Source organism: Seriola lalandi, unplaced genomic scaffold, assembly GCF_002814215.2.
Source record: "Seriola lalandi dorsalis isolate HSWRI2012SDOR001 ecotype SW California unplaced genomic scaffold, Sedor1 jcf7180002054609, whole genome shotgun sequence".
NCBI classification, from domain to species: Eukaryota; Metazoa; Chordata; class Actinopteri; order Carangiformes; family Carangidae; genus Seriola; species Seriola lalandi.
The window spans coordinates 534,776-560,974 of NW_019525162.1; the positions used below are offsets into that span (position 1 = coordinate 534,776).

The 26,199-nt window shown below is 41.3% G+C and overlaps 1 protein-coding gene across 2 annotated transcripts in view; it reads left to right on the forward strand.

The window, feature by feature from the left end:
* The window catches only part of aplp1 (amyloid beta (A4) precursor-like protein 1), a 32,156-nt gene extending 6,182 nt beyond the window's left edge, over window positions 1–25,974 (forward strand). Inside the window, exons 2-17 of one of the 2 annotated variants that reach the window (XM_023419824.2) lie at window positions 13,445–13,624; window positions 14,643–14,772; window positions 16,179–16,291; window positions 16,780–16,973; window positions 17,066–17,391; window positions 18,512–18,639; window positions 19,575–19,649; window positions 19,762–19,920; window positions 20,068–20,196; window positions 20,643–20,742; window positions 20,835–21,002; window positions 21,151–21,171; window positions 21,284–21,357; window positions 21,538–21,603; window positions 21,774–21,917; window positions 22,924–25,974. In XM_023419824.2, the coding sequence (XP_023275592.1) occupies window positions 13,445–13,624; window positions 14,643–14,772; window positions 16,179–16,291; window positions 16,780–16,973; window positions 17,066–17,391; window positions 18,512–18,639; window positions 19,575–19,649; window positions 19,762–19,920; window positions 20,068–20,196; window positions 20,643–20,742; window positions 20,835–21,002; window positions 21,151–21,171; window positions 21,284–21,357; window positions 21,538–21,603; window positions 21,774–21,917; window positions 22,924–23,025 (2,109 nt within the window). In that variant the 3' untranslated portion in view covers window positions 23,026–25,974. The remainder of the gene's footprint in view (window positions 1–13,444; window positions 13,625–14,642; window positions 14,773–16,178; window positions 16,292–16,779; window positions 16,974–17,065; window positions 17,392–18,511; window positions 18,640–19,574; window positions 19,650–19,761; window positions 19,921–20,067; window positions 20,197–20,642; window positions 20,743–20,834; window positions 21,003–21,150; window positions 21,172–21,283; window positions 21,358–21,537; window positions 21,604–21,773; window positions 21,918–22,923) is intronic. The other variant, XM_023419825.2, reaches the window with a different exon arrangement.
* Window positions 25,975–26,199: the final 225 nt, after the last annotated feature.

Below are 26,199 nucleotides of genomic sequence, written 5' to 3' on the forward strand. Positions count from 1 at the left end.
TCTGTGTCTCTCCCCCACCCCTCCCCTACCCACCCTCCCAGACGCTGCTCCTCCGTCTGCCTCAGCAGCTCCCAGTGCCCAATGACATCTCTTCACTTTTCTTGTGTATACTTTGATTGCACTTGAATTATTTATATTCTTAACTCACCCTTCGTTTTATTATTTTCTCTCCACTTTGCTAGTCTTGCCTTTTTCCTCATTGTTGACATCTTCAGAGATCTGACACAGTCTCTCTTTATTTGCATCTGCTGCCTCTCTATTCTCACCATACCTTACTAACACTAGTTTGCATTCAGTGTTTGACCGCACAATTTTCTCTATATTAACCCTCTATATATTCAATATTATTACAGTATCAACCAGTAAGATTTATTCCACACATTTCAGGAGTTAATCTGTGATTTTTGTGTGATTTTGGTGATATCCTACATTTCTGAGAATCCTCAGACGGCTTGTGGGAACTTGCTGCATTCAGCTGTGATGTGAATGTGACACCAGTGAAGTTAGTTCGGGTTTTGACATTTAATAGACAACCAAGTTCAAGTTTATCAATGAATGCATATATGATGTGATATGAAAAGAAAAATTTTGAAAGAAAAATGTGATATTTTCTCAAATACTGCAACCAAAATCGTTGCCAGCAGTTGTTTATCCGTTAGTGTGAATGTGTTTTAGTCTGGGATTTATTATAGAAGGAGGTACTTTTCCAGCAAACACACCCTCCCTTGAGACAAAATGTTCCCACAGCATTTGACTTGATGCTCAGTATTCAGCAGCCCCAGCATCGACTGCCTGCAGTTGACTCTGCCTATATTTTATACAGCATACACAGCTTGCATGCTGATACAATGGAGACCTGGGCTGGTGGTGCAAACAGCTATAGATGATGAAGAGAGACTTAGGTGCTGCTGTTAATCATCAACAATAAGATTCAGCCAGTGATGGGGACAGACGAACAGAATTTCATTCTTCTCTCGGCTCAGGGTCATTGTGTTTGCCAAGGCCAAGCTGTGCCAGTTAACAGCCAATACTCACCCAAGCTCTGCTGACAGATTGGATGCTTCACACAAGTCTAGCTGTGGCTCGGAAGAAGAGTGTAATAAAAGTACAAAGCACAAATGGAGGTTCCGGGCCCCAGCGAGGGGTCTTTGTTACAGATTGTCTCTATGATTAAACCATTTTCCCTTCAGCTGGACAGTCTGTGGAGACTTTATGGCCTGAGGAAATGAGATAACACTAATATTTAATCTACTGGGTGATTTTGCACAGCACACATTATCTCACCAGAGTGGCCCTGATCTAAAGTAACACAGAGAGCTAAAGCAAGACAGGACATGTCAGCCTGACATGATCTCAGTTATTATTATCTTTTTGTGAGTGGATTTATCAAGCTGTGTTTTCTAGTGCGACAGGAGTTCTAGTTCTCGTGTTGAATATGAAGTGTGTACAGACACTTTGGCTTTTATAAAAACGATATATACATTCATATGGTTAAGAAAAAGTATGACAGTGCCTCCAAAATTAGCATGTGTTTATAACAGTAGATAGAACAGCAGTTGCACCTTCTTACGACTTACTACTGAAGTGATTCATCATGTACACCTCGAATGACTGATTCTACCAGACCAATCAGCGAGCTCATGTTTATATGCCCTTGCATGGTCTGGCGATGTCAGTCAACTTTTTTTAATGGTTGATGTCAGTGTACTTGAAGCAAAGTCTTGGAAGGACAGAAAGTTGGTGAAGCTGAGAAAGATAGTCATCTGTATGGTAACATGCAGGCTGTGAGACCCTGAATCAGAGGGATGTGATGAATCATTAATTCAGCTCCTGATTCACCACACTGAGACTTACCAAGGGCAGCAAGTGAGCAAGACTGTGATCATCAGAAGGAGGACAGTATAATGCTGTCACGGATAGTCGAGTAATAGTTGTCAGTACTATATTGTTTTATTTGATATATTTAACTATTTACATTGTTAATGCTATTGATGTTATATTATATTATAGTCTATATTTTTCCATTTTGCTTGATAAATGGCTTTTTATCACTTGATTATCAAAATAATTATTTATATTATGATTATATAGATTTTTTATTTTTCGATTTTAATAGCATTACTACTAATTATATCGCTGTCTTTGGAGTTACATCTACTCCTGCTGACTGAAGGTCAGATGCCCCCAGGGCATCATTGTTGCCACTGTTGTTTATATTTGGATCAAATTATTACTGCACTGCTACAATTAGACATTATTAGCATAGTAGAAATATCTTTATAAAATTATAGGGGAAACATTTAAGTTTTTGATCTCTCTGAAGAGATTAAAATAGTTTCTCATCTTCAAAATGTCTTTTAGAAAGATACACTCAGCCCATCTCGGCAGGGCCGAGTATCTCAGTAAGTAATTTAAGTGGAGTGTAAACAACCAACAGGCAGTGATAAGGAAAACTAACCATCCATTAAGCCAGCGATCAGCAACCTGCCGAGGATAGAAAGTCGAACCAAACATATGGGGACTCTTTCATGTGAGAAAGAAAGATAGAGAGAGTCAGACTGATAATGAGGAGGAGAGAGAGAGAGACTGAGTGGCATGCTTGAAATTCTGTAGGGAACCAGTTGCTACGGTAACAGGGAAGGTAGCCGGCTCCTGTGGGTGGTGTTACCATGGCAACCACCCTCAGTGGCCAAGTGATGCTGAGAGGAAGAACGTAGAGGTAAGGGCTAAAAAGAATGTGTGTTTACGGGTTCGATGGGAACAAGTGAGACGGATGAAGAGGACGGCAACTGAGAGGAAGCTGATGTAAAATGTGGGAGAGGGACACCAGCCGTGCTGCTGCACGCTGTTTCATCCCGTTTGTCTTTGGCAGACCCTTGGTGTTCTTTGCTTTGAATAAGTGGCAAGCTGGTCCCAGCAGACCCAGCTTTAGCTGTTTATCCTGCTGTTAACAGAGCACCTCATTACCATGAGCAGTAGGCTAAATATGCTGTGCAGGGCAACATACTCACTGAGAGACCCAAGAAAAGGTTATCCCCTCAATATATCTTTGCAGTTACATGGGGTCAGAGTAGCCATGCTGGGCTCTTATATAAGCGATGGTGTTGTCTCTGAACTCTCACTGGGAGTTAAAGAGCAGTGTGTTCCCACTGCAGTGATACCACATGCCTCTGAATTAAAGCAATGAACCAACATGTTGTGAAATTTAGTTAGATGTTATGTGGTGCAATGTATTACATTTGTGGTCATATAACAGTACACACACACACATATATATATATATATATATATACACATACATACATATGTTAACCTCAAAGCCTCATTTCCATAAGATGCATCTGGTAGACAGGCTCCCAGGGGAGATAGCACGATGTGATCAGGATTGTGTGTGTGCATAAATAAGAGGCAGAAGGAAAGAGATATATGAATGTTTTAACCCCTAATTCCCCCCTGCCCCTCCTCTGCCACCATTTTCTGCTGAAAGTCTCTTCTTGTTTTATTGCTTCGCCCCTATATTGTATATATACAGTAGTTTCAATTCAGCGCCAAGTTATTTATTTGATATGCTTACATTTACAAGAAGCCATTATTTATAGTCATAAAAAGCAAGATATGGAATATGATGATACTATATATAGACAGGACAGGAGATTAACAGATTATTGTGATTAAAGTACAGAGAGCATTGAAGGTCACGTCATATGGATAAAATGCATCCATGTCCCAAAGTACTCATAAATTCCTGAAAAGAATATGAATTTGACAGATAACTTCAAATTTTTCATAGATTTTTCAGTTCCAGCACAATGTAATGTGTTTCAGGTGATTTGCCTCAATTCAAGATGCTATTAGCTTAAAACTGATCATGAAAAGTTGTTTCACTCCTTTGGCAGATTTCCTTTACTTTATTTAGCAAGCACAAGTTGCAGTGTAGAGAGATCTGTAGAGGATACATGTACCAACTATACAGAAAGTACATCAAGTGACAGGAAAAGTAAAAAGTACAATTGCAAGAGAGATGACATGTGGATCCAAAGGAGAATACCCAGCAAGAAAGACTTCACTGCAGATCGGCTACAAAAACAAACGCTTCAAAGACAGAGTGAGGGGCTTGAGAGGCAGCAAAGGCCCAGAGTATGAGATAAGAAGGAGGCAAGAAAATGATGGCCGCCTGCTGTTTGTCAGGGAGACCGTAGCAAGACAGTCTTCCTTAAGTGGATCAATTATTACAGTCTTTTAACCTAAGCATGCCCTCATTTAGGTTTTGAGATTCCCTTAATCTACTTAAATCATGCTCAAGGGCATCATGTTGTTGCTTTAAAGCCTCCTGTCCCGTCTCCCACTGCACAAAATACACACTTGTCTGATACCTCACTCAGCTGGTAAATAAAGTTATCATATATATGCCCTCCATCTGAAATTCACAATCGTTTCCTTTCCTCATCTCCAGTAACCTGCTAAATTCAAGATTTGCTTCCAGGGTGGATAACTAATTTCAGATCAGAGCTCAAAGCCTCTCAGTCATTTAAAAGGAGGTGGGGGTGGTGGGGGTGCTGATCTTGTTCTGTTGTGATTTCAGGATAACAATGATTTAATGTGCTTATCATCAGAATATGCTTTTTCACTTGTCAGAAGCAAGACGCTTTGAATTATGTAAAAGAAAAGGCAGCAATCGCCTATAGAAAATAATCATCCTAGTGTTTAATACATTTTAGCTGTGACAATACACTTGCTAATAGAAATTTGAACCTTTGAGTCCTAGATGTGACTCAAGCCTTTTGAATGTATTTACCATATAATTACAGATTTGGAGAGCTGGTTTGCATTGTGTCACTCTCAGTCTGCCTGCAGAAAATCCCTGATTCAGTGGCAATTGTGTTGACATTAGGATGTTTCAGATGGACCTGCAGTGCTCAAATCTCCGCTAAGCCGTTGATTCCTTCAATCCCCCGAGGTAGCTCTTCAGCTTGAAATCACATCTGCAGGCTCACAGTGTTTGGCATTAACATGCTGGCATTCCCATGTTGTGTTGCTTAACTGTGAAGGGAGTTCAGCAGTATTGCGTAACAGCAGAAATGCATTGACAATTACCAGAAGATGAAATCACTTCATCTTCTGCTGAAGTTTGCAGGCCTTTAATGTTCCCATGCTCTCTGTTTTTCTCAGTGGATTTCTGAGACATTACTACGCAGTTCTCTATCTCCCACATATCTGCAGGAGGATCGTGAAAATGACCAACTACGCTTTGTGTTTTTGTCTTTTTTGGAGAGAAAACATGCACAGTGTGGCGTCATTATGGTGCGTGACTCAGAAGAAGCATTTGTTGAAGTGTGGGTGGAACAGACAGGCAGACATGCGTATGAGTTCAGCCTACTCTGTGCAACACAAGTATCACAATCACTTGTCTCATTCCGAATATTGCTCAGTACCACATTTCCATAGAACTTGGAAAACGACGCATGAAATCAATTTTATATCAGTGGGAGTTTCCTGTTTTGTTGTTCTGGTTGTGCTGGACATTTTTTTTTTTTTTTTTTTACAAATTTTACCACAGATTTTGCTGAAATGCAGGATGTTAAAAAAAAGCTTACAGGAAACAGCTGTGTTGTCTGCACAATGGAAGTGGAGTACAGGTGTGTGCAATATAGAGGGTATTATAAGAGAAGCAGGATATGTGTGAACATGATATTTATGACTCATAGGAATCCCAGCTGGGAAAGGTGAAGTCTCTGCTCCTGTGGGTATGAAGCTTAGGTTGAGTCCCATGGCACTATCATACATCAGGGAAGTCTGTATCCAACATGTGATTCCATGAGGAGACAGTGACCTTTACAGAAGATGTCAGTCAGTCATGGCTGTCCTTATTTCCCTGCAGCAGCCTGTACAGTGCTAGTTTGAAAGATAAAGGCAAAAACCTTTTGAAAGGATATGCCACTCTGGTGTTTTTATATGCAGACTGCAGTGGGTGCAACTCTGAGTAAACATACTCCTAAATAACCATAATCATGAAATGGTTGGCACTGCCAACCTCCAGCTCTATGGAGTCTCTTGCAGTGATGCCATCTGACATGCCCTCTATTTTAAGCTATACTTGAAATTAAATCAAATATTCGGAGCTGTTTTGGCTGCTGTTTCAGACCTAGATGAACCCTGGTGATTATGGGGCCATCTGCTCCCAGTGTGCCCAGCTGGGGGCTGGACCGCTGTAATCTGGACTGATGAAGCCTGATTTAGCAGAGGCGGTGATGTTTGCACATCTCTGCACCCAAAAGCCTCTGTCATAATAGTCGGTTGTCAAGAACTGAAATAAGTTCAAGTCAGTTTTGTATTCAATAAGTAACTGCGACTATGTGTGGTCTACAGTAGGAAGCAATAGAACAATACATTAAACATAAAACACAATGCAATATTTTCCGCTCTGCTCATCAGTCTCTTCTGAATAGAAAATGAATGGCTTCAATTAGCCATTAGTCAGAGATGTATAATGAGTGTCAGTGTACAGAGCTAACCTGCTTTATCCTCCTTTGTCCCCTCTGCACCATGAGAGTCTGGCAGACTAATGTTGCTACTCTCTAATAACTACATGCCACACCAGGAAGAGGCCTGATGGAGTCCATGAATAATTAAGCAACATGATTACAATGATGAATGCTCCCAAATCTATCTGGCCATTTAACACTGGCCTGGGGAGGGAGGCCAAACAGCAGAGTGTCAGGCATTGTGTGAAAGCTGCTGGGGGGGGGGGGGGTATTAAGGATGGGGTGGCTGAGGTGGATTGAGCTCAGGTTTGAGAGGAGGTGGAGGGAGAGGAGAGAGGGTGGGTGTATAGAGAATGGAGTGAAGGAGGGGCCCAGAGAGCAGGAAGACACCCACTATTCAGCCATCTGTGCTGCAGAGAGGCACAAAGACTTGCCCAGGAAGGCCTGTTTGTGTGTGTGTGTGTGTGTGTGTGTGTGTGTGTGTGTGTGTGTGTGTGTGTGTGCTTCATACATGCATGGGTTATGCATCTATGGGGCCTATTTGTACGTGGGTGTGTTCTCTGCATGAGTAATGGCAATTGGCCAGACTACAAAGTTAATGTTATACTAATCAGGAGCAGTCCTAACCAGGCTTCTCACACCATAAATTATTAAGTGCTGTGCAGACAAGTTTTTAGATTAAAACAACTTTGTTTTTTAAATGCATGTACTGCCAACATGACCTAATGGGCTTTCTTTGGTAATTTAGTGACTTGAAGTATGTAAACTCTAGCAACATTTGTGTTGAGAAAAAATATATAATGTACATGCGTTGCTGCCTGGAGCTTCCCTTCTTGTTCCAGACTCCCTGCTAAAACTCTCCGGTTGACGCTTAGCAGCTAAGTCCTATTCAATGGCACCTTTTTTTTAACCTGGTATGTCAAATCACAGTATAATTGACAAACACAGTTGTCAAAGCCAATCCCACATAAACGAACATATCCTGGAATTTTAAAAGTCGTTTTTTTCTTTGTGATGTATGGCTGTTTGGCTACGTTGTCACTACAAGGTGTATTTTGGTTACATGGGATATCCCAGATCCCTGTTGCTAAATAGAGATTAGCTCCTCAGGGGTTTGATGTCCCTAGTTAATCATTGGGTGTCAAGCAAGCTTCCTGCAATATACCTCTGACCAGAGGGTTTGTATTTGTGTACTAGCCAGTGCATTTTCAAGTTGAAGTTGATTTATAGAGCACTTGAAAAACAAAATAAATATGTATTAAAGTGCTTCCTCACACAACATATACACTGATAGGCTACACGCATGAACTTTGTATTAACACAAATACATTAACACAGGGCACATAGCTCAGGTAATTTAGATCATGTAACATAACAAAGGCAGCACAGGACAAATGAATCATAGATAAATTAAACTTGAAAGTTCAAAGTAAACAGAATCAATCACAATTGCATGTAAGGGAATAACAATGTAACACCCTGAAGGACTGTGGCTGTATATTGTACATAACATGACATGTTGCTCCCAACACAGCAGCACTAAAAGACTCTGCATCTACTTGAAGCCTCTGATTCGTTTATAGCATTGTGCTCCAATGTACAGTCTGGCAGCAACTTGTAAAAAGTGACAAATGATGGGTGGGCTCCACCCCTCCGCCCCTTCCGCTCTGGCTTGCCTGCCAGGACCAGGAGATTGCATCATTACAGAGGATGAAGTCATCCTGCAACATAAGGGTGGAACAGGTGCTGAAAATTTAATTAGAACCGGGCGGAAGATACTGGAGGAACATGTAAAAGCACTGCCCTGGCCCAAACTCAGCCCTCAATGACAGAATATCTATGTTGCAAGATCATATCCGTTGTGGGCTCTTATTTTGGAGGCTCCACACTGAAGCATAACTCCCCCTACTAGAGGGATATCTGTAAAAAAAAAAATACAATTAACTATTATTTATATCTGCACCAGCCGTTCCACAACTTCTGGCAGAGTGCACAGTGTGTTCTCGTCTCTGTGGGATCACTTTGTTTCTTTGTGATGCTTATCGCTATGGAGACTGTGGAGGTACACATGTGACTACAAAGCTAAGCAGCATAGTCTGTATGCAACGGATATGGAGAAGCCGAGCAGTGAAAAATAGAATATCAAGGGAGTTAAAGAAGGCAAAAGAACCTAGTGAAAAAAGAAAAAAAAAGGCAGAAAGGTAATCGATGTTTCTGGCTTTATATCACCAGGTCGTTATTAATGATGCAGCATTCTCTGCAGTGGGGAGCTGTCAGGCGTTTGGGCTGTCTGCCTGTTCAGCCTCATCAGCACTAGGACATGATATGTGGGACTGGGGATGGTTGAACAGCACTGCCTTACCAACCTCTGGACCTCCCACCTCCCCCTGTGCTTGCAGACAGTACTGTACAAAGATGCTTCAGTACACTACAGTATTTTCTCACTGAGAGATGGAGGGCAGCTCTGCAGCCTGTCCTGCAGAGTACAATTGTTGACAGATTGTGAAGCATTATTGTGAATCCAACTGGATCAGGGTGCCTCAGCTCCTGATGGAGACAGTGAGTGTTCAGAGAAACTTACACTGCCGTGCTCACACCACAACAGTCTTAACTCTCTAAAGTCTAATTGGCATCAAAATGGAAATTGCGTACCACCAACACACTGAAAATCTTTGACTGCATGTTTGTAAGTCCAGAGGGAATCTCTGCTATAATTTGTAAGTAGGAAACATGAACATAACAGCTTAATGAAGGCACAAGAATGTGGTTCATTCAGTGTAGCAAAAGCTATTTTTAGCTGTGAATTAGCCTCTTAATCCTTCACAACAGAGGACTGTTGTCTGTGTCTATTTAATCTGTATGTAGTGAATACAGCAAAGTGTCTACTAAAGCATTGCGAGAAAAAGCATGTGTTACTCTTTACATTTTTGTAAATATTACCTGTTGTGCTAAAGTTTTGGTTAAGTTAATTACAATATTAGAAAATTTGAATTTTCTTTTCAAATAATGCTCAGTAATATTGAAATATATTGTCAATCATTTACACCTAAATGAATCTACCATGTTAGCAGCTCTGTGACACTGTGCACCAGCACAGCAGTGCTTTGAGCTAAAAACCCAGGGTCCTAACATTCACTAATTAGCACAAAACACAAGTTTGAGTCGAGGCCGACGGGAATGTCATTAGTCTTGCAGGTATTTTGTCATGAATCAAAGTATTAGACTAATGTTTTTGACCTGATGATGGTGTTAGGGGGGAAGTCACAGGATCACCAAATTTATTATGAGACATTATCTGAGAACCATGATTTTGTCAGACTAACACTGCCATCCATAGAGCCATGCTGCTAGCATGGCTAACACAAGTATTATTTATTGTTATGTATTCATCTAAAGTGAACTAATCGTTGATTGATACAGAAAACTATTTGTTGTGCATATGTTTGGTCCAATGACCCAAAGCTTAGGAAATAAAGTAGGTGTGTGCAACAGAAATAAGTGTAATGTATATTGTAAACCATACACATTACCTTTGCTGCTCTGGGTTTTTTTTTTTCCCTCTCACAACCACAACCTCTCCGGACCTTCTTTTCCAATTGTCCGTCTTTATCAGGTAGACTTTCCACTTGGTTGACTGACCAATTTGCCATTTAAACAAGATTATCAACTTGGCGGATCCTCTCCGCTGCACTGCGCTGCGCTGCTGCACAGACAACTGCACTCTGGCACATAACTATTGTGCAGGTCTGTCCTGGCTGGACTTCAGGTTGGATATTGGTGTTGATTTTACAGAAATATCAACCATATGTGATCCAGGGCTGAAGAGTAATAGATGTAATTCAATCAAATGAACTGAGAGCAATGTAGAATAAAAGGTATGTATAGCTTTAACTGGCCGGCTTAATTGTAGAAACTGTATAGTGAAGTGTGGTACGGTAGTTAAGGTTCCATGATCAAATAAACAAAGCAAATGAAAACCATATGTTCTCCAAACAAGCAACAACAACATTTACTGGAATGACATCAGGCTCCTGTCATGCCCAGGTTCAAGCACAGTCTTGCCAGATGTTTCCCCACAATCCTTAGTGCTGTAACTGTTTTCCAAAGTCAGTGTTTATTTCTATGAGAAAAATAAAAATAAAAAAATTCACGATATGACCAATTTACATTAAGCAAAATATCAAACACCACAGAATACATTTCTATCCAGTGCTTCCTAAAAGCTTTCTCACCCTTTTTGGTAAGAATAAAAAGGACTGACGCACACGGATGACGCTTCCCGTTATTGCTGTGAAAATACAATGACACTGTACAATGAAACACTGACAAAGACACCCATGTGGCATTTACACAGCAGAGCAAATTGCGGCTATGAGACGTCAGTCCCAGAGTGATGTTAATGTGATGATGTGGCTGTGGCTTTCTGTACTTTCTGTAGCGGCAAAAAAGTGATTATACTCCAAACTGGGTCAAAAACAAGCAGGAGATTTTGTGCTGCGACGCAGGAACAGACCAACAGACGTGTACATCTTAAAATGGTATTTCTTATTAGGGGTTATCACAAGAGGGAGATCTAATCTGGTCCCAGATCAGGCTGGAGATTGGGTGTGTGGCCTTGCCGTGCTGGAGGTCAGGGCCTCGGGCTCCTGATGGACTGCTATTGATTGGGGGGAACGTGGCGATACAGTTGCAGTCGCTCAGCATTGATTTTCTGCAAGTGCAGTAGTGGAGAGCAGGCAGAATGAGAGAGCCGGACCAGGGGGAGCTGCCAGGTTATCTTCTCAAATATCCGGAAGTTTTTTTTTTTGTTTTTTTTTTGTTTGTTTTTTTTTTCTCTCTGTGGCACTGACCTTCTCTGAGTCAAAGAGATCTATTTAGACATTAACTCAGCAGCTTGATACAGCAGCTTCAGCAGTGTTTACTTATCCTACAGTATACTTAACCAATAAAAATCTGCAGCTCAGCACTGTTAACCAAGTTATTAAAGATTTGTGAATAGGTTTTCCACACCTTTCGCAGCAGCCAATATTTCCATTAATTTAATTGTGGGTTGATCATTAACTTGCAGGGACTTGAAACCTGCTAGAGATGGGTAATCCATCACAGTGAATGTTGAGAGCTGAAACTTTAGAATTGGCTGCAAAATAGCATTGTTTTAGAGAGTAGTACTGTCAAAAAAATTATCTAGAAGACAAACAATGATAAATATGCAAAACATTATTGTTGTAAAACACATGTACCGTAAAACTGAGTATTATGTTTAAAGCTTATGACCCTGAAAGTGGCTTAATTGAAAAAAGATGATCTTCACTGTGATGGATTACTTGTCTCAAACAACTTGATATCAAAACAATATTAAAACGAACAGAGAAAAAAAAACAGTGGACTGTAAGGTGGGGGAAAAAATCCATTCATAAATCTAAAAAGAATTCTGGTATGCTTTGGGAAACGGTCAGCAGTAATGAAAAGTGGAGCCGTAATTTGTAAGAAATCTGCTAAGACATGCAGAAACACAAACTCCTCTTAGCATAATTATAATGCATAGACTGCTAAGGGCTTATTATATTTATTGTACATTTACTCAAAGGGGTTTTATATATTTATTTTATTCCGTATGAATTTTAATTAGGACTTCAAACACTTGAGCTCCGGTCGGCCAAAGCAGGGCTTCCCTTTGATCAGGCGTCACTCTCCCATATTTTTTTTTCTCTCCCCAGTTTCTTCCCTTTGGGCAACTTCCTTCTAATTGGCTCAGCGTCGCTCATCTTGTCTGTCGTCAGTAGGTCTATCTCTCTGTCTGTCAGCACAGATGAAAGGACATGAGCCATACAGAGGCTCCCGGGTGCAGGATGCCTTTTTGAAGAGTTTCAGAGTTGGACAGTAAATATTATCGCATGTTCTCTACCATGAATGTTACTAACAAAGGATGCTCTATGAAGCTAACATCTTCTACATGAGCTGTGTGATCTGCAGGAATCTGTGTGGCTTCCTTTGGAAAACAGCTCATTTTGTTTACAGCAGAGATGACTCAGACATACCCTGGAACATTCTCTACTTTGGCATTTTCTCACATTGGCCTCACTATTTTCATGTTTTCTGAAAAAGAAAAAGAAAAATTCTGTTTTGATTGTTGAGATAGATCGAGTCTTTGTGCTGTTTGAAGTGCTTTTTTCCTTCCCAACTAACCCCTCCCCTCCTTTATTCCTCTCTGGGCTCTCTCTGTCTCTGTGCTGTGTGTTAATGTAGTGAAGTGGCCCGTCGGTCAATGAGCTTGTATTAACACCTGACTCCAAGCCCTAGCTGGTGTTTGTTCCTCTATGTGGGGTCCCCTGGGCCCTCCCCCCAGGCAGAGGCAACATATCCCATGATCAATAACAACATCCTAGAAGGCCGCTGGAGGAGGGGGGAGCGGGGGGGGGGGGGGGGGGGGGGGCAGAGCAATCTTTTACATACTCTTGTATATTTTTACTGTATGCCCTCTTCTTCGTCCACCATCTATTCTTGTTTTTACTAGCTCTCAGTGCTGTCAGCAGGCAGGGAGCACAGGCCACCAGTCGATATGTCAGGCTTTTTATTGGCTCCTCTTCGCATTCACTTCAGGGTTATTTCATCAGGGAGTATTCTATGGATCTTTCCCGATTTTTAGGTTTGCCAATATTCTCTTAAAGCTTGCAGTGTGCCCTACATTCTCCTGTGCTTTAGCTTCCTCTCCCTCCTTACGTTCTCGCTCCTCTGCTTCGATCTTTCCCTCGCTCTCAGTCTGGCACGCTGGCTCACACTGTGGGTCTAATGTTGGATAGTGCAGGAGTGCATTCAGGAATCATCTGTGGTCTACTCACCCTGGATCAGCTTCAAACACAATATTATCTGCCACTGTGTTTTGTACAATTTGTGCAATTGTATCGACTCCTCTTCACCTCTCATGCCTCTCTCTCTCTCTCTCCCTCCCTATTGCTCTCTAGGCTCTGGCCATGGCCGAGGTGAACGGGCCAGGCCCCCAGCAGGCAGAGCCGCAGATTGCCATGTTCTGTGGCCGTCAGCTCCTTCACATGAACCTACAGACTGGGCAGTGGGAGCCGGATCCTAAGAGCCGGCAGGGCTGCTTCAAAGAGCCCAGCGAAATCCTGTCCTACTGTCAAGAGGTAAGATCCTGCACCTTGCAAGGGAAATAACATAAACCTGAACAGCTGTAATGAACACCAGTCTGGATCAATACTTCTAACAGCAGCGTTATCGAAATCAGGAGCCTTAATGACAAAGTAGTTGAAAAGAATGTTTCATGTAATCAACAAGACGTAGGGAAATCATGTCAAATTTCATATTCTTTTTCTCTAATTTGGTTTGTCTAACACCTGCCCTATCAAATCTATATATTTAACTATATATAGTAGAGAGATGGTGGCCTGTTGAAATATTACAGTATTTCATTTGCGCCTCCATCCCCTTATCCTCCTCTTGTTACCTGGTACGTGTGCTCTTTAACATCTACTGTAAGGTAATCAGTGGTACACACACTATCCACACACTCCCCCCCTTCAGAGATATTTATTTGAAGTGCAACTCTAAGGGCAACCAAGCGCCACCTGGAGGCCAAAGTACACATAGCCGCTACAGAGAGCCACAGCCGTGAGCCTGAATGGACTGTAATGAGATTAGCTGGCACATTATGTATCAGTGATGGCTTTTACACAAAAACCATCCCTTTTTTTTTTCTTTGACATTTATGAAGAAAGCATTTTATTGTGCATTCAGACTCTGGGCCGGCTACATTTCACTATTCTCTCGCTATTCGAACTCATTATGACCTTGTGCCTCAAATTATTAGCCTGTACTTTAAATGGATGTAGTCAGATGTGAAATTGGAAATGTTGAAAGACAAGACTGTTGATTGAAGTTATAACTTCAGTATGCCATGTTTAAAGTGGCTTCATATAAGCAGTTAGAGAATCTGTTGCATGACTCTTTCCTTTGTTAGTCTTCTCCCCCTGCTGACTGTGCTCCCCGTCCTTTTTTTCATTGATCCTGCTACCAATCCAAACCAATCCCCGAGCCTCTTCTCTAACCAATTCCTCCCTGTCCACTGCTCCTCTTGTCTTCGACCCCTCCGTTCTGCCCATCCATCTATCTGTTTCTGTGTCTTGCATGAACCTGTACATCCAGATGTACCCAGCGCTTCCGATCTCCCATATAGAGGAGTCAAAAAGACCTGTCACCATCCACGCCTGGTGTAGGAAAGGTTGGGGCCACTGCCAGACACATCCCTTCATAGTCCTGCCCTACCGCTGTCTAGGTAAGAACAACACACCTCACTGCCATTACAGTATTACAAGAATTCATAGGTTTAGTTTTCCTGTGTGACCTCGAGTTGCAATGGAGAGAAGAAACAAGCACAAAAGAAGCATCCTTCATATTTCTACACTCACTGTGTGCTCGAGGTCATGCCCTCTGTTTTGACAGTGGAAACAGAGAGGAAACCCGGGGAGAGAGCCAAACTCAAACCAGGTACACTGCAGTCATTCATATCTAGCCATTAGACACCTTTTCTGAAATAGTTCCAACATAAGGGAAATACCCATATTTGCTTTTTTTTGTTGAGGTTTAACTGTTAACAACTGTTTGTCAGTTAAATATGAAGTTACAGAGAGCAGGTGCTTAGCTGAGTTTAGCACAAAGACTGGAAACAGGTGGAACAGCTTGCCTTGACTGTCCAAAGGTTAAAAAAAATAAAATGTAAAAATGACAACCCACTTTTAGTCAACAGAATTTGTTAGCATTAAAGAAATAATAAAACATTACATCTCGTGGAGATTTCAACATAACACAACATGGCGTTTTAAAAAGGGGACTCGTGAAATATCAAAACCAAGCAGTTACATAACACGTATTGCATAAAAATAACAAGCATGGTTTGAGATTTTCTTTTAGTACCAACGCATGGCTTTACGTTGATTTCATTTTTGCCATTTGAGTACGGGCATTCCCCTCGCATCACCTTTCTAATCGTGATAATTACTCAGGGTGTGAGGTTTTAATACACACAAAGCACCATGTTCAGCTTGACAGTATTGCAGAGGGGCCATGCCTGCTACAAGCCACTGGGGGGGGAGATCGGCTAACAATAGATGAGTGAGTGAATGAATGAGTAATGAACAGTGAGTCATTCTGGAGTCATGAAGCACTTTGATACGTACGCACAGCGCAATAGAACGGGCTCTAGCTTGTTTGATTTCGACTGTACTGCCTGTTGTATGGGTGAAAACGTCCCTTTATCCATGAGCCATAAAGAACAGCAGGCAATGGTATAGGAACATGTTTTAAATGAATATAAAACCATTTCTCTTTGGTGTATTGTATAAACAATGTAGTCATCTACATTTAAGATCTCTGTAATAAATATGTATACTCATTTTAAGCAAAGAGCATTTGTACTTCACAGTGCTTGCACTTAACACGTTTATGCTTTCTGTCGGATGTAATTTGTGCATCCCTATTCTGGTCCGCTACCATGTGTTCTCCGTATCACGCAGCTTGTGTTCATTCATATGCTCTTGTTTCCTTCCTTATTAAACTAGAGTCATGTTCAATTGCAGCACTGAGGCCTAGTTAAACCAAGTTGGAAATGAAAATACAAAAATACTAGAAAGTGAACCGTTTGGAATCGGCTCACACTGACCTCACCTTTTCATCACTCTGCAGAGGGCGAGTATGTGAGCGAGGCCCTGCTGGTTCCTGACCGATGCCGATTCCTCCACCAGGAGCAGATGGACGCCTGCGAGAGTTACGTGTACTGGCACAACATTGCTAAGGAGGTGAGAAGGGCGGGAAAAATGGCAGCTCTGCAGTTTTGAGACAAACTGTACAATAAAGGCCTATGAATAAAGAAAAGGAAGGTTGTCAGTCGCGTTAAAGCAGAAGGGTCATTTTTATTCGCCTCTCCTCTGGTGCACAATGAACTTTCCATTGCATATTTGAGACCTTTTGTGCAGCCAGCCCTAACCAATGGCAGACTAGACTAGAAAAGTCTGTGTGGTGGTGTATTGTGCAGCGCGTCACACTTGGTCAGTACACCTACCTAAGATGTTAGAGCAGGAAAGGTGACAGTTTACAAACTGTTACACTCCTTCATACCTCCTCCTGTCAACTGTTTATGTTCCAAGGGAAGAAACCCAGAGGTCTGTCTTATTATATTTAGATGTTACGGTATTTTATGCTACATTTAAGTTAAAAAATATTCTTTTCAACCTCATTATACATGATTATACGTGATACATTGTGGATCTGATTGCCTCTCTTTCAGGAATGCACTGCCGACAATCTAGAGCTCCACAGCTACGGGATGCTGCTGCCATGTGGAGACCATTTCCGGGGGGTCGAGTACGTGTGCTGCCCGGGCCGAGGGAGTTCCAGCGGTAAAGGAGAGACCGAGGAGAGGGACGTCCCTGATGTTCCTCAGACATTCACATCCCAGACCAGTGGAAAACTTAATCCTGTGTAAGACGCTAATATATTCAGCTTGACGACATAAAGATGTTAGAGGACATGGGGGAGGAGGTGTCAGTAATGACTGTTCCGCTTTTCTGCAGCACCAAAGTAACAGCCCCCACCCCGAGCCCCTCTCCTGACACAGATGTGGACGAGGCCGATATGGAAGAGGAGGATGACGAAGTGGTGGAAGAAGAGGAGGAGGCAGAAGACGAGGAGGAGGAGGAGGAGGAGGAGGAAGAGGAGGTCGACGAGGAGGAAGCGGAAGAGGAGGAGGAAGAGGAGGCAATGGCTGTGAAAGATCGAGAAGAGTATGAATACCCTATTGACTCAGGCCCCTACCACACATCAGACTATCTGGATTCGTTCTTCTACAAGAAAAGCCACAAACCCACCACCTCCACACCTCTGATCAAGGGAGACAGCTGTGAGTGGTTTTTTTTGTCTGTTAAACTTTCTATTGTTTGTGAAAAATCAGCTGAAAACGTGTTCATAGCTGTGTTGACGAACACAGTCAAAAGGAGTAAATGACTGGCGACAGTGCCGCTGACGTCACGACCTGTTTTAGGACGATCTGGTGCATATCGCACATCCACACCCACAGCAACCTCCAGGCCTCAGCAGGGCTCTTTGTTACTGTGCAGAGTAAATAGAGCAGCTGACACATCACATTTATATGTGAGCTTAAATAAAATAACAACCTCAGAATGATAAACTATGATGGTGGTCACTGTCTGTGTTGGAAACACTGTTCAACTAAAAGCCAGAGCCTGGTGATTCTTTCTGGTGAAGGCTCATTATGGGTTGAGGGTGTGAGAGTGTTGTCAGAGGTTTATTTTTGTTTTAAACTCTTACTGCATACACATATTATATTATATTTACTTATCCTGTGTTTATTTTTGGCTTTCTTATTAACTCTCTCTTTTCTTATCTAACTCTATAAGTAGTAACATGAACTCCTAACAGATAATAACATTTATTTCAATTAAAACAAGTGGAGTTTATACACTGCAATTAATCCAGTTCACTTAAAGTCTACATCATAAAATATGAAGAATGAAGTTCAAATAATCCTCCACCACTGGAATTGTTCTCGCATTTAAAATAATAAAAGTAATTACTCAAAGCAAAATGGGATTGGTAACGCTAGTACTTTCACAGTAATCTTATTTTTTGCAGTTGAAAGCTCCACAAGCTTTCGTCAAATGATTAATCTCGTGTGTTACACAACATGGTGTGTGTTTCCTTGGTACTTCTGCTGGGGTTACAAAAGACAGAAGTACTATGAATGAATGAACAGAAGAATTATCTTCCATCGACACTCTGTCCATCACACAGCAGCTGTTGTATTCCATTGTTGCCTGTTCCATTTCTCCCATCCCTCCAGCTGTAGTGTAAAATTGCTTTCCTTCCCTCGTGCTCTTTTCTCAGTGCACAGCCTGTCGCACTCTGACCGGGACTGTCCCTTTGAATTACAGGATAATTGCTCTCTGGCAATTCTTGCAGAATCCACAACCTCTGTTTTCTGTCCTGTCTTTCCCATCCAGTGATTACGCTTCGGCCCACAGATGGCGTTGATGTTTATTTTGAGAAGCCAGTGGATGACACCGAGCATGCCAACTTCCTGCGTGCCAAAACGGACCTGGAGGAGCGCAGAATGAAGCGAATCAATGAGGTGATTTTCACAGGGCTAGGAACAGGCTAATAGTTGTTCGGCTGGGCAGGTTTGACTCTTGACCGTCAATTCACTAATCTGGAACGAGACTGGCTGTTGCATTGCTCTCAGTCCCTAATCTAATACTGACTAGAATGACAGGGGCACTGGCCTCTACATGTTTCACCTGCATTCAGGGAAGCAGATACAGAATAAAATAACCATATTAACCAAAAGTGTCACACTTGCACTGCGCAGTAAGAATGAAATTTTACCTCATGGACTGTATATATTCTCAAATATAATGAACCCCTTCATAAATGCATCACAAGGCCCCTGCAATAGTCAGAATTTATAGCCCGGCATTAAAGTTATAAACTATTAATGTTCTTTGTGTTGGTTGCAGAGGCAGTTTCATACACGATGGAAATTTAGAGTTTATCACGCTGCACATCTGCCTATGTTTGCATGGACGGTGTTTGCATGGTGTATCTTTGCTCACAATCTCACGACAGCTTCTGTACAACTTCGAGATTTTCTTTTTGATTTGGGTTTTGGCTGTGGTAATCGCACACCACACATATGATGTCGGCACCCAAAGAAAACTGTCTTCATCAGCACCATGTCTTCACAGATGTGCAGTTACATATGTGTTTCAATCAAATTCTTCTAAAAGTGGCTTTTAAATGCAAAAAAGGAAAACAACTAGTCAGTAAATCAAACAGTGATTACATGTTGTTTTTTTTTTTATGTTCAGACAAAACATTCCTCACATCTGTCCACGTGTTTTGTTTTGTAGTGATGTTTTTGTAATTTTGGTTGCTACAGTTTCTTACAGAGAGTTTGAGAAGAAGATTGATACCACTGTCTCATGTGTTCTCTATGCTAAATAAGAAGCTACCACCAGCATCGGCCTCTAGTGTATGTGACCTTTTCTGTGTCTTTCTATTCCTCAGATCATGAAGGAATGGGCAGAGGCAGACAACCAGTCAAAGAATCTGCCAAAGTCAGAGCGACAGGCCCTGAATGAGGTAAGTGGACTTTTGTCATCCTGCTTTATCGACTTCAATCTGCCATTTTAAATTCTCCTGCGGAGGAATTAACATCGTCCTTGTATCCACTCCCTCATTTTTCCCCTATCAGCACTTCCAGTCTGTGCTGCAGACGCTGGAGGAACAGGTCGCTGGAGAGAGGCAGAGGCTGGTGGAGACTCATCTTGCCAGAGTGGAGGCCATTCTCAACAACAACCGCCGCCTGGCTCTGGAGAACTACTTGACTGCTGTACAGTCTGATCCCCCTCAGGTTAGTGCATCATGGAATACAGAGGAGTACAGAGGAGGAGAGAGAACATACATAAATTAAATGTGCAACAGCAGCACAGATTATCTGTAGATTCCTCTTCTGTAATAGACAGTAGCTTCATCTCGTTTCTTCAACTCTGTCTTCCAGCCCGAGCGGGTGCTGCAGGCTCTGAAGCGATACATGGCTGCAGAGCAGAAGGACCGCAGACACACACTCAGACACTACCAGCATATTGTGGCTGTTGACCCCCAGAAGGCTGAGCAGATGAAATTCCAGGTGTGTGTGTGTGTGTGTGTGTGTGTGGTGTGTGTGTGGGTGGTTGTGTGTGTGTGTGTGGTTGTGTGTGTGGTGTGAAATACTTCTCGCACACATCTGTGCTTTTGGGATGCGAGGCTGCTTTCTGCTGACCATAAAACGTACAGAACATTGTGTGCTGAAGAGTTAGTACGTGCTCCAGATAAGTTCATAAATGCTGAACTCACAGAGGTGAAACAGCCGCCAATACTCTTTTCATTAAACTAAGATCAGAGCCAGTATTTGCTGACTTAAAAAAAGCAGCTTTAGACATATGACTCCATAAAAAAGTTTTTTTTTTTTTTTTTTGGTGGATTAATTTTGAGAACCAATTCAGTGCTTCTTGCTTCACAGCAAAGGGTTTTTTTTTTTTTTTTTTTTGGGCCTTTCTTGGTAAAACACCTAAGCTGAATTTTCATATTTTTCAGGTGTACACACATCTCCATGTGATTGAAGAGAGGATGAACCAGAGTCTTGCACTGCTGTACAAGGATCCTACTTTGGCTGAGGAGCTGCACAATGACATCCGTAAGCTGAACTCCTGTTACTTATCATTTCATCAGTTCCAGATAACAGCATTTATGACTTTGTTTTTTTTTCTCGCCGCGTATCGCCTGTAGAGGAGCTGGTCAAGGCAGAGCGAGGAGACATCAGCGAGCTCATGACCACCTCCTTCTCTGAGACTCGCACCACCGAGGAGCTCCTGCCAGCTGCGAGTGAGGAGGAAAAGGATGATGAAGAGGAAGAGGAGAGAGCTTTCCAGAACAGGCCTTATCCTCCCCGTATTGGTACGTATCCGCGCACTGCTCATGCACGCACCCACAAATTCAACGTCTTTAAGTCTGTCCTCAATGTGTAAGTGGCATGTAAAACAATGAACTGCTTCTCACAGGTTTCTGTTGTTAATGATACATTCTCCCTTCTTTCTGTCTACAGAAACACAGTCAAATAAGAAAGGTAAGCTGATGTTCAATATCATTGAAGCATAACATTTTACTCTTCACACTGAGTGTTTTGTATTTCTTGCTTTTGCTCACAGCTAAAACTGTTACTGTCTTTTTGACTCTAGCCTTAGTGTCTGCAGTCGATGAATATGACTATACCACATCTGAGAGAGGCCCTACTTATGAATATGAGGAAAAGGTAAGATGGTGATCATTCTGGCCGGTCTAAAAGACTGCTGATATTTCAGATAGACTCCATCCCTGTACAGTAGATGGTATGATGAGACACCGAAATGTGTTATGTGTATGTTTGTTATCTTTTCAATGTTTCTGTGTCCCAATAAATCCCTTTATTCTTACACCTCCCCTCTCCTCCTAGATCAACACCTCTGCGGAGCTCAAGCAGGTGGTCAACAAACCTCCTGAGATTGCAAGAGATGAACTGGTAAGGGTTGAGTAAAAACATCATAATGCTCTTGTGTTAAAAAAAAAAAAAAAAATGTGTTTGACTGCTTGAAGAAATGAGCATGAATTTAAATTAAGATTCATGTTAAAGCCTGCCGGTGCATGTCTCCCTTATCTAATGTCTCACTTCGCATTTCCTTCTTTCTGTAGCAACCTGATGCCTTGGAGACATTTAACCGTGGCGCCATGGTGGGGTTGCTAGTGGTAGCCGTGGCGATTGCCATGGTGATGGTAATCAGTCTGCTGCTGGTGCGCAGGAAGCCCTATGGCACTATCAGTCATGGCATCGTAGAGGTACGACCCAAGATAGGCCTTTAATTTAAGCAGAAAGCAATCTTAAAGGACCACTTAAAGGACTTCTGCACTGTAGGCCACGAGAGCTAGAAGCGTTAGAAGATTGATTGTACTCTCACGGCTGCAAATGGCTAACTTTGAAGTTAGTTTACAGGAGCTTTGCATAAAAACCGGAAGCCGGTGAAACAGCTAGTGTGGCTCTGTCCAAAGGTAACAAGAAACTGCACGAGAAGCTTTCAGACATCCAGTTACAACTCTTAGATAAGAAGTAGTCCAGCATTTAACCCCTGTAACATGGAGATTATTTACAGTTTAATTCTTGTACGGATTAAACAAACAAAATACAGGATGTTAAATGGTAAATGGACTGCAAGTCTTATCAACCACTCAAAGCGCTTTACACTACAAGCCACATTCAGACATTCATACACACATTCATACAACGCTTTCTACTACTCATACAGCGCTTTTACCATACATACATACACACACTCATTCACACACTGAGCCATCAGAGGCAATTTGGGATTTAGTATCTTGCCCAAGGAGACCTCATTTTGAGAGGAGTGGGGGTTTAACCACTGAATAGTAGACGACCTCTTGTGCCATAGCCGCCCAAAAAGTCGGCTTCAGGGGTGGTGATGCTGTTAGACAGCCATAGCTGCTTCTCCATGTTTATGCTAAGCTAAGCTAACCGGCTGATGATTCCAGCTTCATACTCCTTACCGTACAGACATGAGAGCATTACTAAACATTTCATCTAACTCTTGGCAAGTAAGTAAATATCAATACTTCCCAAAATGTCAAACCCTGGGAGTTGATGATTAACTACTGATGATGATCGCTTGTAATATTTGTTTGAAGATAATTTTAGCTGATCCTTCTCGAAGCCGAAGTCATACATATGTACTATAAACACTTTATTGCTCTCTCAGTTGCTGGTGTGGTCCTTGCTCATGAACCTGTCTTTGGTGTGTAATAATTCAAGCCCTTGTGTTTCTCGCAGCAGGTCGACCCCATGCTGACACCAGAGGAACGACAGCTCAACAAAATGCAAAACCATGGCTATGAAAACCCTACCTACAAATTCTTTGAACAGATGAACTGAGGTACTGGGGCTGCCAACAAGTCATGCCTGACCACTTGTTTTGTCCCCCACCCCCAATCTTCCTTACAGTGGTGTCCCAGCTACACTCCCTTTGACGGATTTATCATGTGTTGAAAACTTAAAGTAACTGAATAAGTACGGGGTACATCCCAAACCCATTGTAAATGACCAACAGCAACTTATCATCATTATCAGAATGTGAAAAATGAGATACAATACAAACTCACATCACCTATTGTAATTGGGTTAGAGTCTGAGGATTGTTCCTTCCATTAGCGGTGCCACAACATTTCATAATCCTGAAAACATTCACATCGTAGACAGGAAAAACCATCCCAGTGGCATGACTTGATCTATTGCTCCTCACTAGAAACTGAAGTTGAACGGTGCATAATGCTTTATAGTATTTATTTTTCAGTAGTAGTCTATTTGTTCAAATTGTACCACAGTTAGCTATAATGTATCTGTGTAGATGAGTGTGAGTGACAGCCTAGTTTAATTATGGTGTAATTCTGAATTTCAAACCCACTCAGAGATTAAAGGGCAATTACCAAGCTAATTGTCAGACTAACCTCACCTCCATGGGCTACTGTAACACTGAGCACCTCTAATATTAAGACATTATGCGAGGACGTGGAGGTGTGACTTTGAATGTGTGAGACATTTAGGCTTTAATTTAAAACACAGGAGGCCAAAAAGACCACGCTAGTCGATACAGAACTGTGTGCTGGTGGTACAAAAAAAAACCACAAAAAAAAAAAAAAAAACATCATGGTTTTGACTTGTGAGGATCTGCCCTCAATATTATTATTGATTATTTGGCAAAATATACCAAATATTCCATTTAGCTAATTTAGTCAGTGAATGAGTTTATTTTATTTGTACTGCTACCTAAAGAGCTGTAAAACAGAATAATAATCAGAAGTCCGTTATTTTACTGAAAGCATGACAACTTGGTGTATGACACTGCTGTATTTATTTGTGTTGTTCCTGTCATTGCTTTTGAAAAGTCGGAAATGTCACTGTTCAAAATGGACACTGTAAATAACGTAAGAAATACATACGACTAGTTGTAGACATTTCTATGATTAATTTGCATTGATGTAATGGAATAATAAATAACAATAGTACATTGTGCTGTTACGAGAAGGAGAAACACTTTCCTAACATGGCTGATTGAAAACGGACTGTTGTAAAAACCAGCACAAGACAACGACACAGTAACTTCTTTCTGAATGTATTTAAGGTAGACATTGAGATTCCATCTTCTTTTCAGTAACGCATCATTCCCCTAGTAGACCTTAATAGGATTAGCAACACAACCAACAGACTGACTACATGCCTGATGCCCTTCTCATCACTTCCTGTAGCAGCCTGTTCATTTTCACATTTGGCAGGTGTGTATCAGAGCGGAGGACCTTAAAGCGTAGGCAGTGTATAGAGAGGCCACAGCTAAAGTAATGTGAAGTGTCAGTGTGTGCAGTAAGTCCTAACAAACCACACTCAGGCATGGTAGTAGTGAAACATAATGTACGTGTTTAAATCTGCCAGTTTGACATCTTTGGACTCAACAACATTGAATGTTAGTACTCTAAAGATGCTGTATCAAATTTACTCTCTTCATAAATATCGTTTCACTAAATGACTCATTGTAGTTTGTCATAATTATGATCAACACAGTACCCTGTATAGGTAAGTAAAAAGGGATTGCCCCTTTTTTGAGGCTGATTGTGAGCCACTTGTGTGTCAGTTTGATTTCCTTTAGCCACTTAATTCTATCAGACCATCTTGGTTAAGAAAGGTCACGTTGTGGGATGTTGCTTTTTGTTCATCAGTCTTTAACTATACGCTGTAGTAGAGATAATCCATACCAAAATCAGTTCATATTTTATTTATTTCTTATCGGTGGAAGTTTTCTTAAAAAAAAAAAAAACCTGCATTTGTCCATTCAGATGAAAAGTTGTTTACTTGTAACTTTTTTTTTTTTTTTTTTTTTCTTTTTGTACATTTTGCTCTGAAATAAGCAAAAGAGTCTGACTATCGATGTTTTGATTTAGCATTAATCTTCCGTTTGTCTCGTTAGGCAGGTTAATTGCAGGTTGCGGCTGTGTTATGACAGGTGAAGAGAAGTCATAGCCCTTGTATAATTTGTACAGCTACGTTAGTGAATGAAAACGTTGTATGTTCACAGTTTAAGTCAGTTGATCTTGTAATGATACTACTGAAACCATAGATGAGAATAAGCTTGCCTGTGTTTCCCAAACCACTGAAGGTTTCCTACCAGCATTTAGCAGACTTAGAATGGTGTATACTGTAGTTACTCAAATCACATTTGTACGTACGTCCTCTGTCGAATTCTAGACTTCTTTGTTGGTCTGTCCCCTTACTTCCCGACAAAATATAAACAATGTTATTGAGATTTTAATTGCTGCATTATTGCCTTTTACAATGCTGTGTTTTGGATGTAATTATTCTGTATTTTTTATTTGTATGTAATAATCAGTTGGATCAAGGGTCATGCTTTTCACCTGTAATGTAATTTTAGAAGCTTGTATGAGAAAACACTGACAAGTTTATAATGTTCGGAAATGTGAAATATAGACAGACATATGGCCTCTGCCTAATTGACAAGGAGTGGCACTAAGCACAAGTAGAACCAAATTACTCCATTTGTGTACAGGTTGCTAAATGGTAGACATTGATTCTGTCTGTCTGATTTCAATTATACTGCATTGACTCTAGGGATGCTGATGGCATCATTGAGAGCTGTTCTTCATCTTCATTCAGACCTTTAACCAAAGACATGCTCCCTCAAATAAGCAGACAGATATTCTAATTGGGCAAAAATGTTCTCTGTTGTGTAACTGTATTTGCAAGCAATCTGAGAAATTAAAACTGGTTGAGCTAATTAATAGTGTAATAAAATAAAAAACCAAATGACCCATAAAATACTGGCTTTGTGAGTTTTCTTCTTAATGTACACATTTCTTTTTCTGACATCTCACAGAGGCAACATTCACGAGATATCCATGATGCTACCTTTGTAATGAGCCCTATGATGTAAAAGCCACAATCAAGAGGGTGAAACTGTCTTGCTTACTCACTGGAAAATGGGGTTTTTGTTTCTGCATTTCCTCAGTTGTATTTCTTTGGAAAAAGAAACCTTAAGTGCTC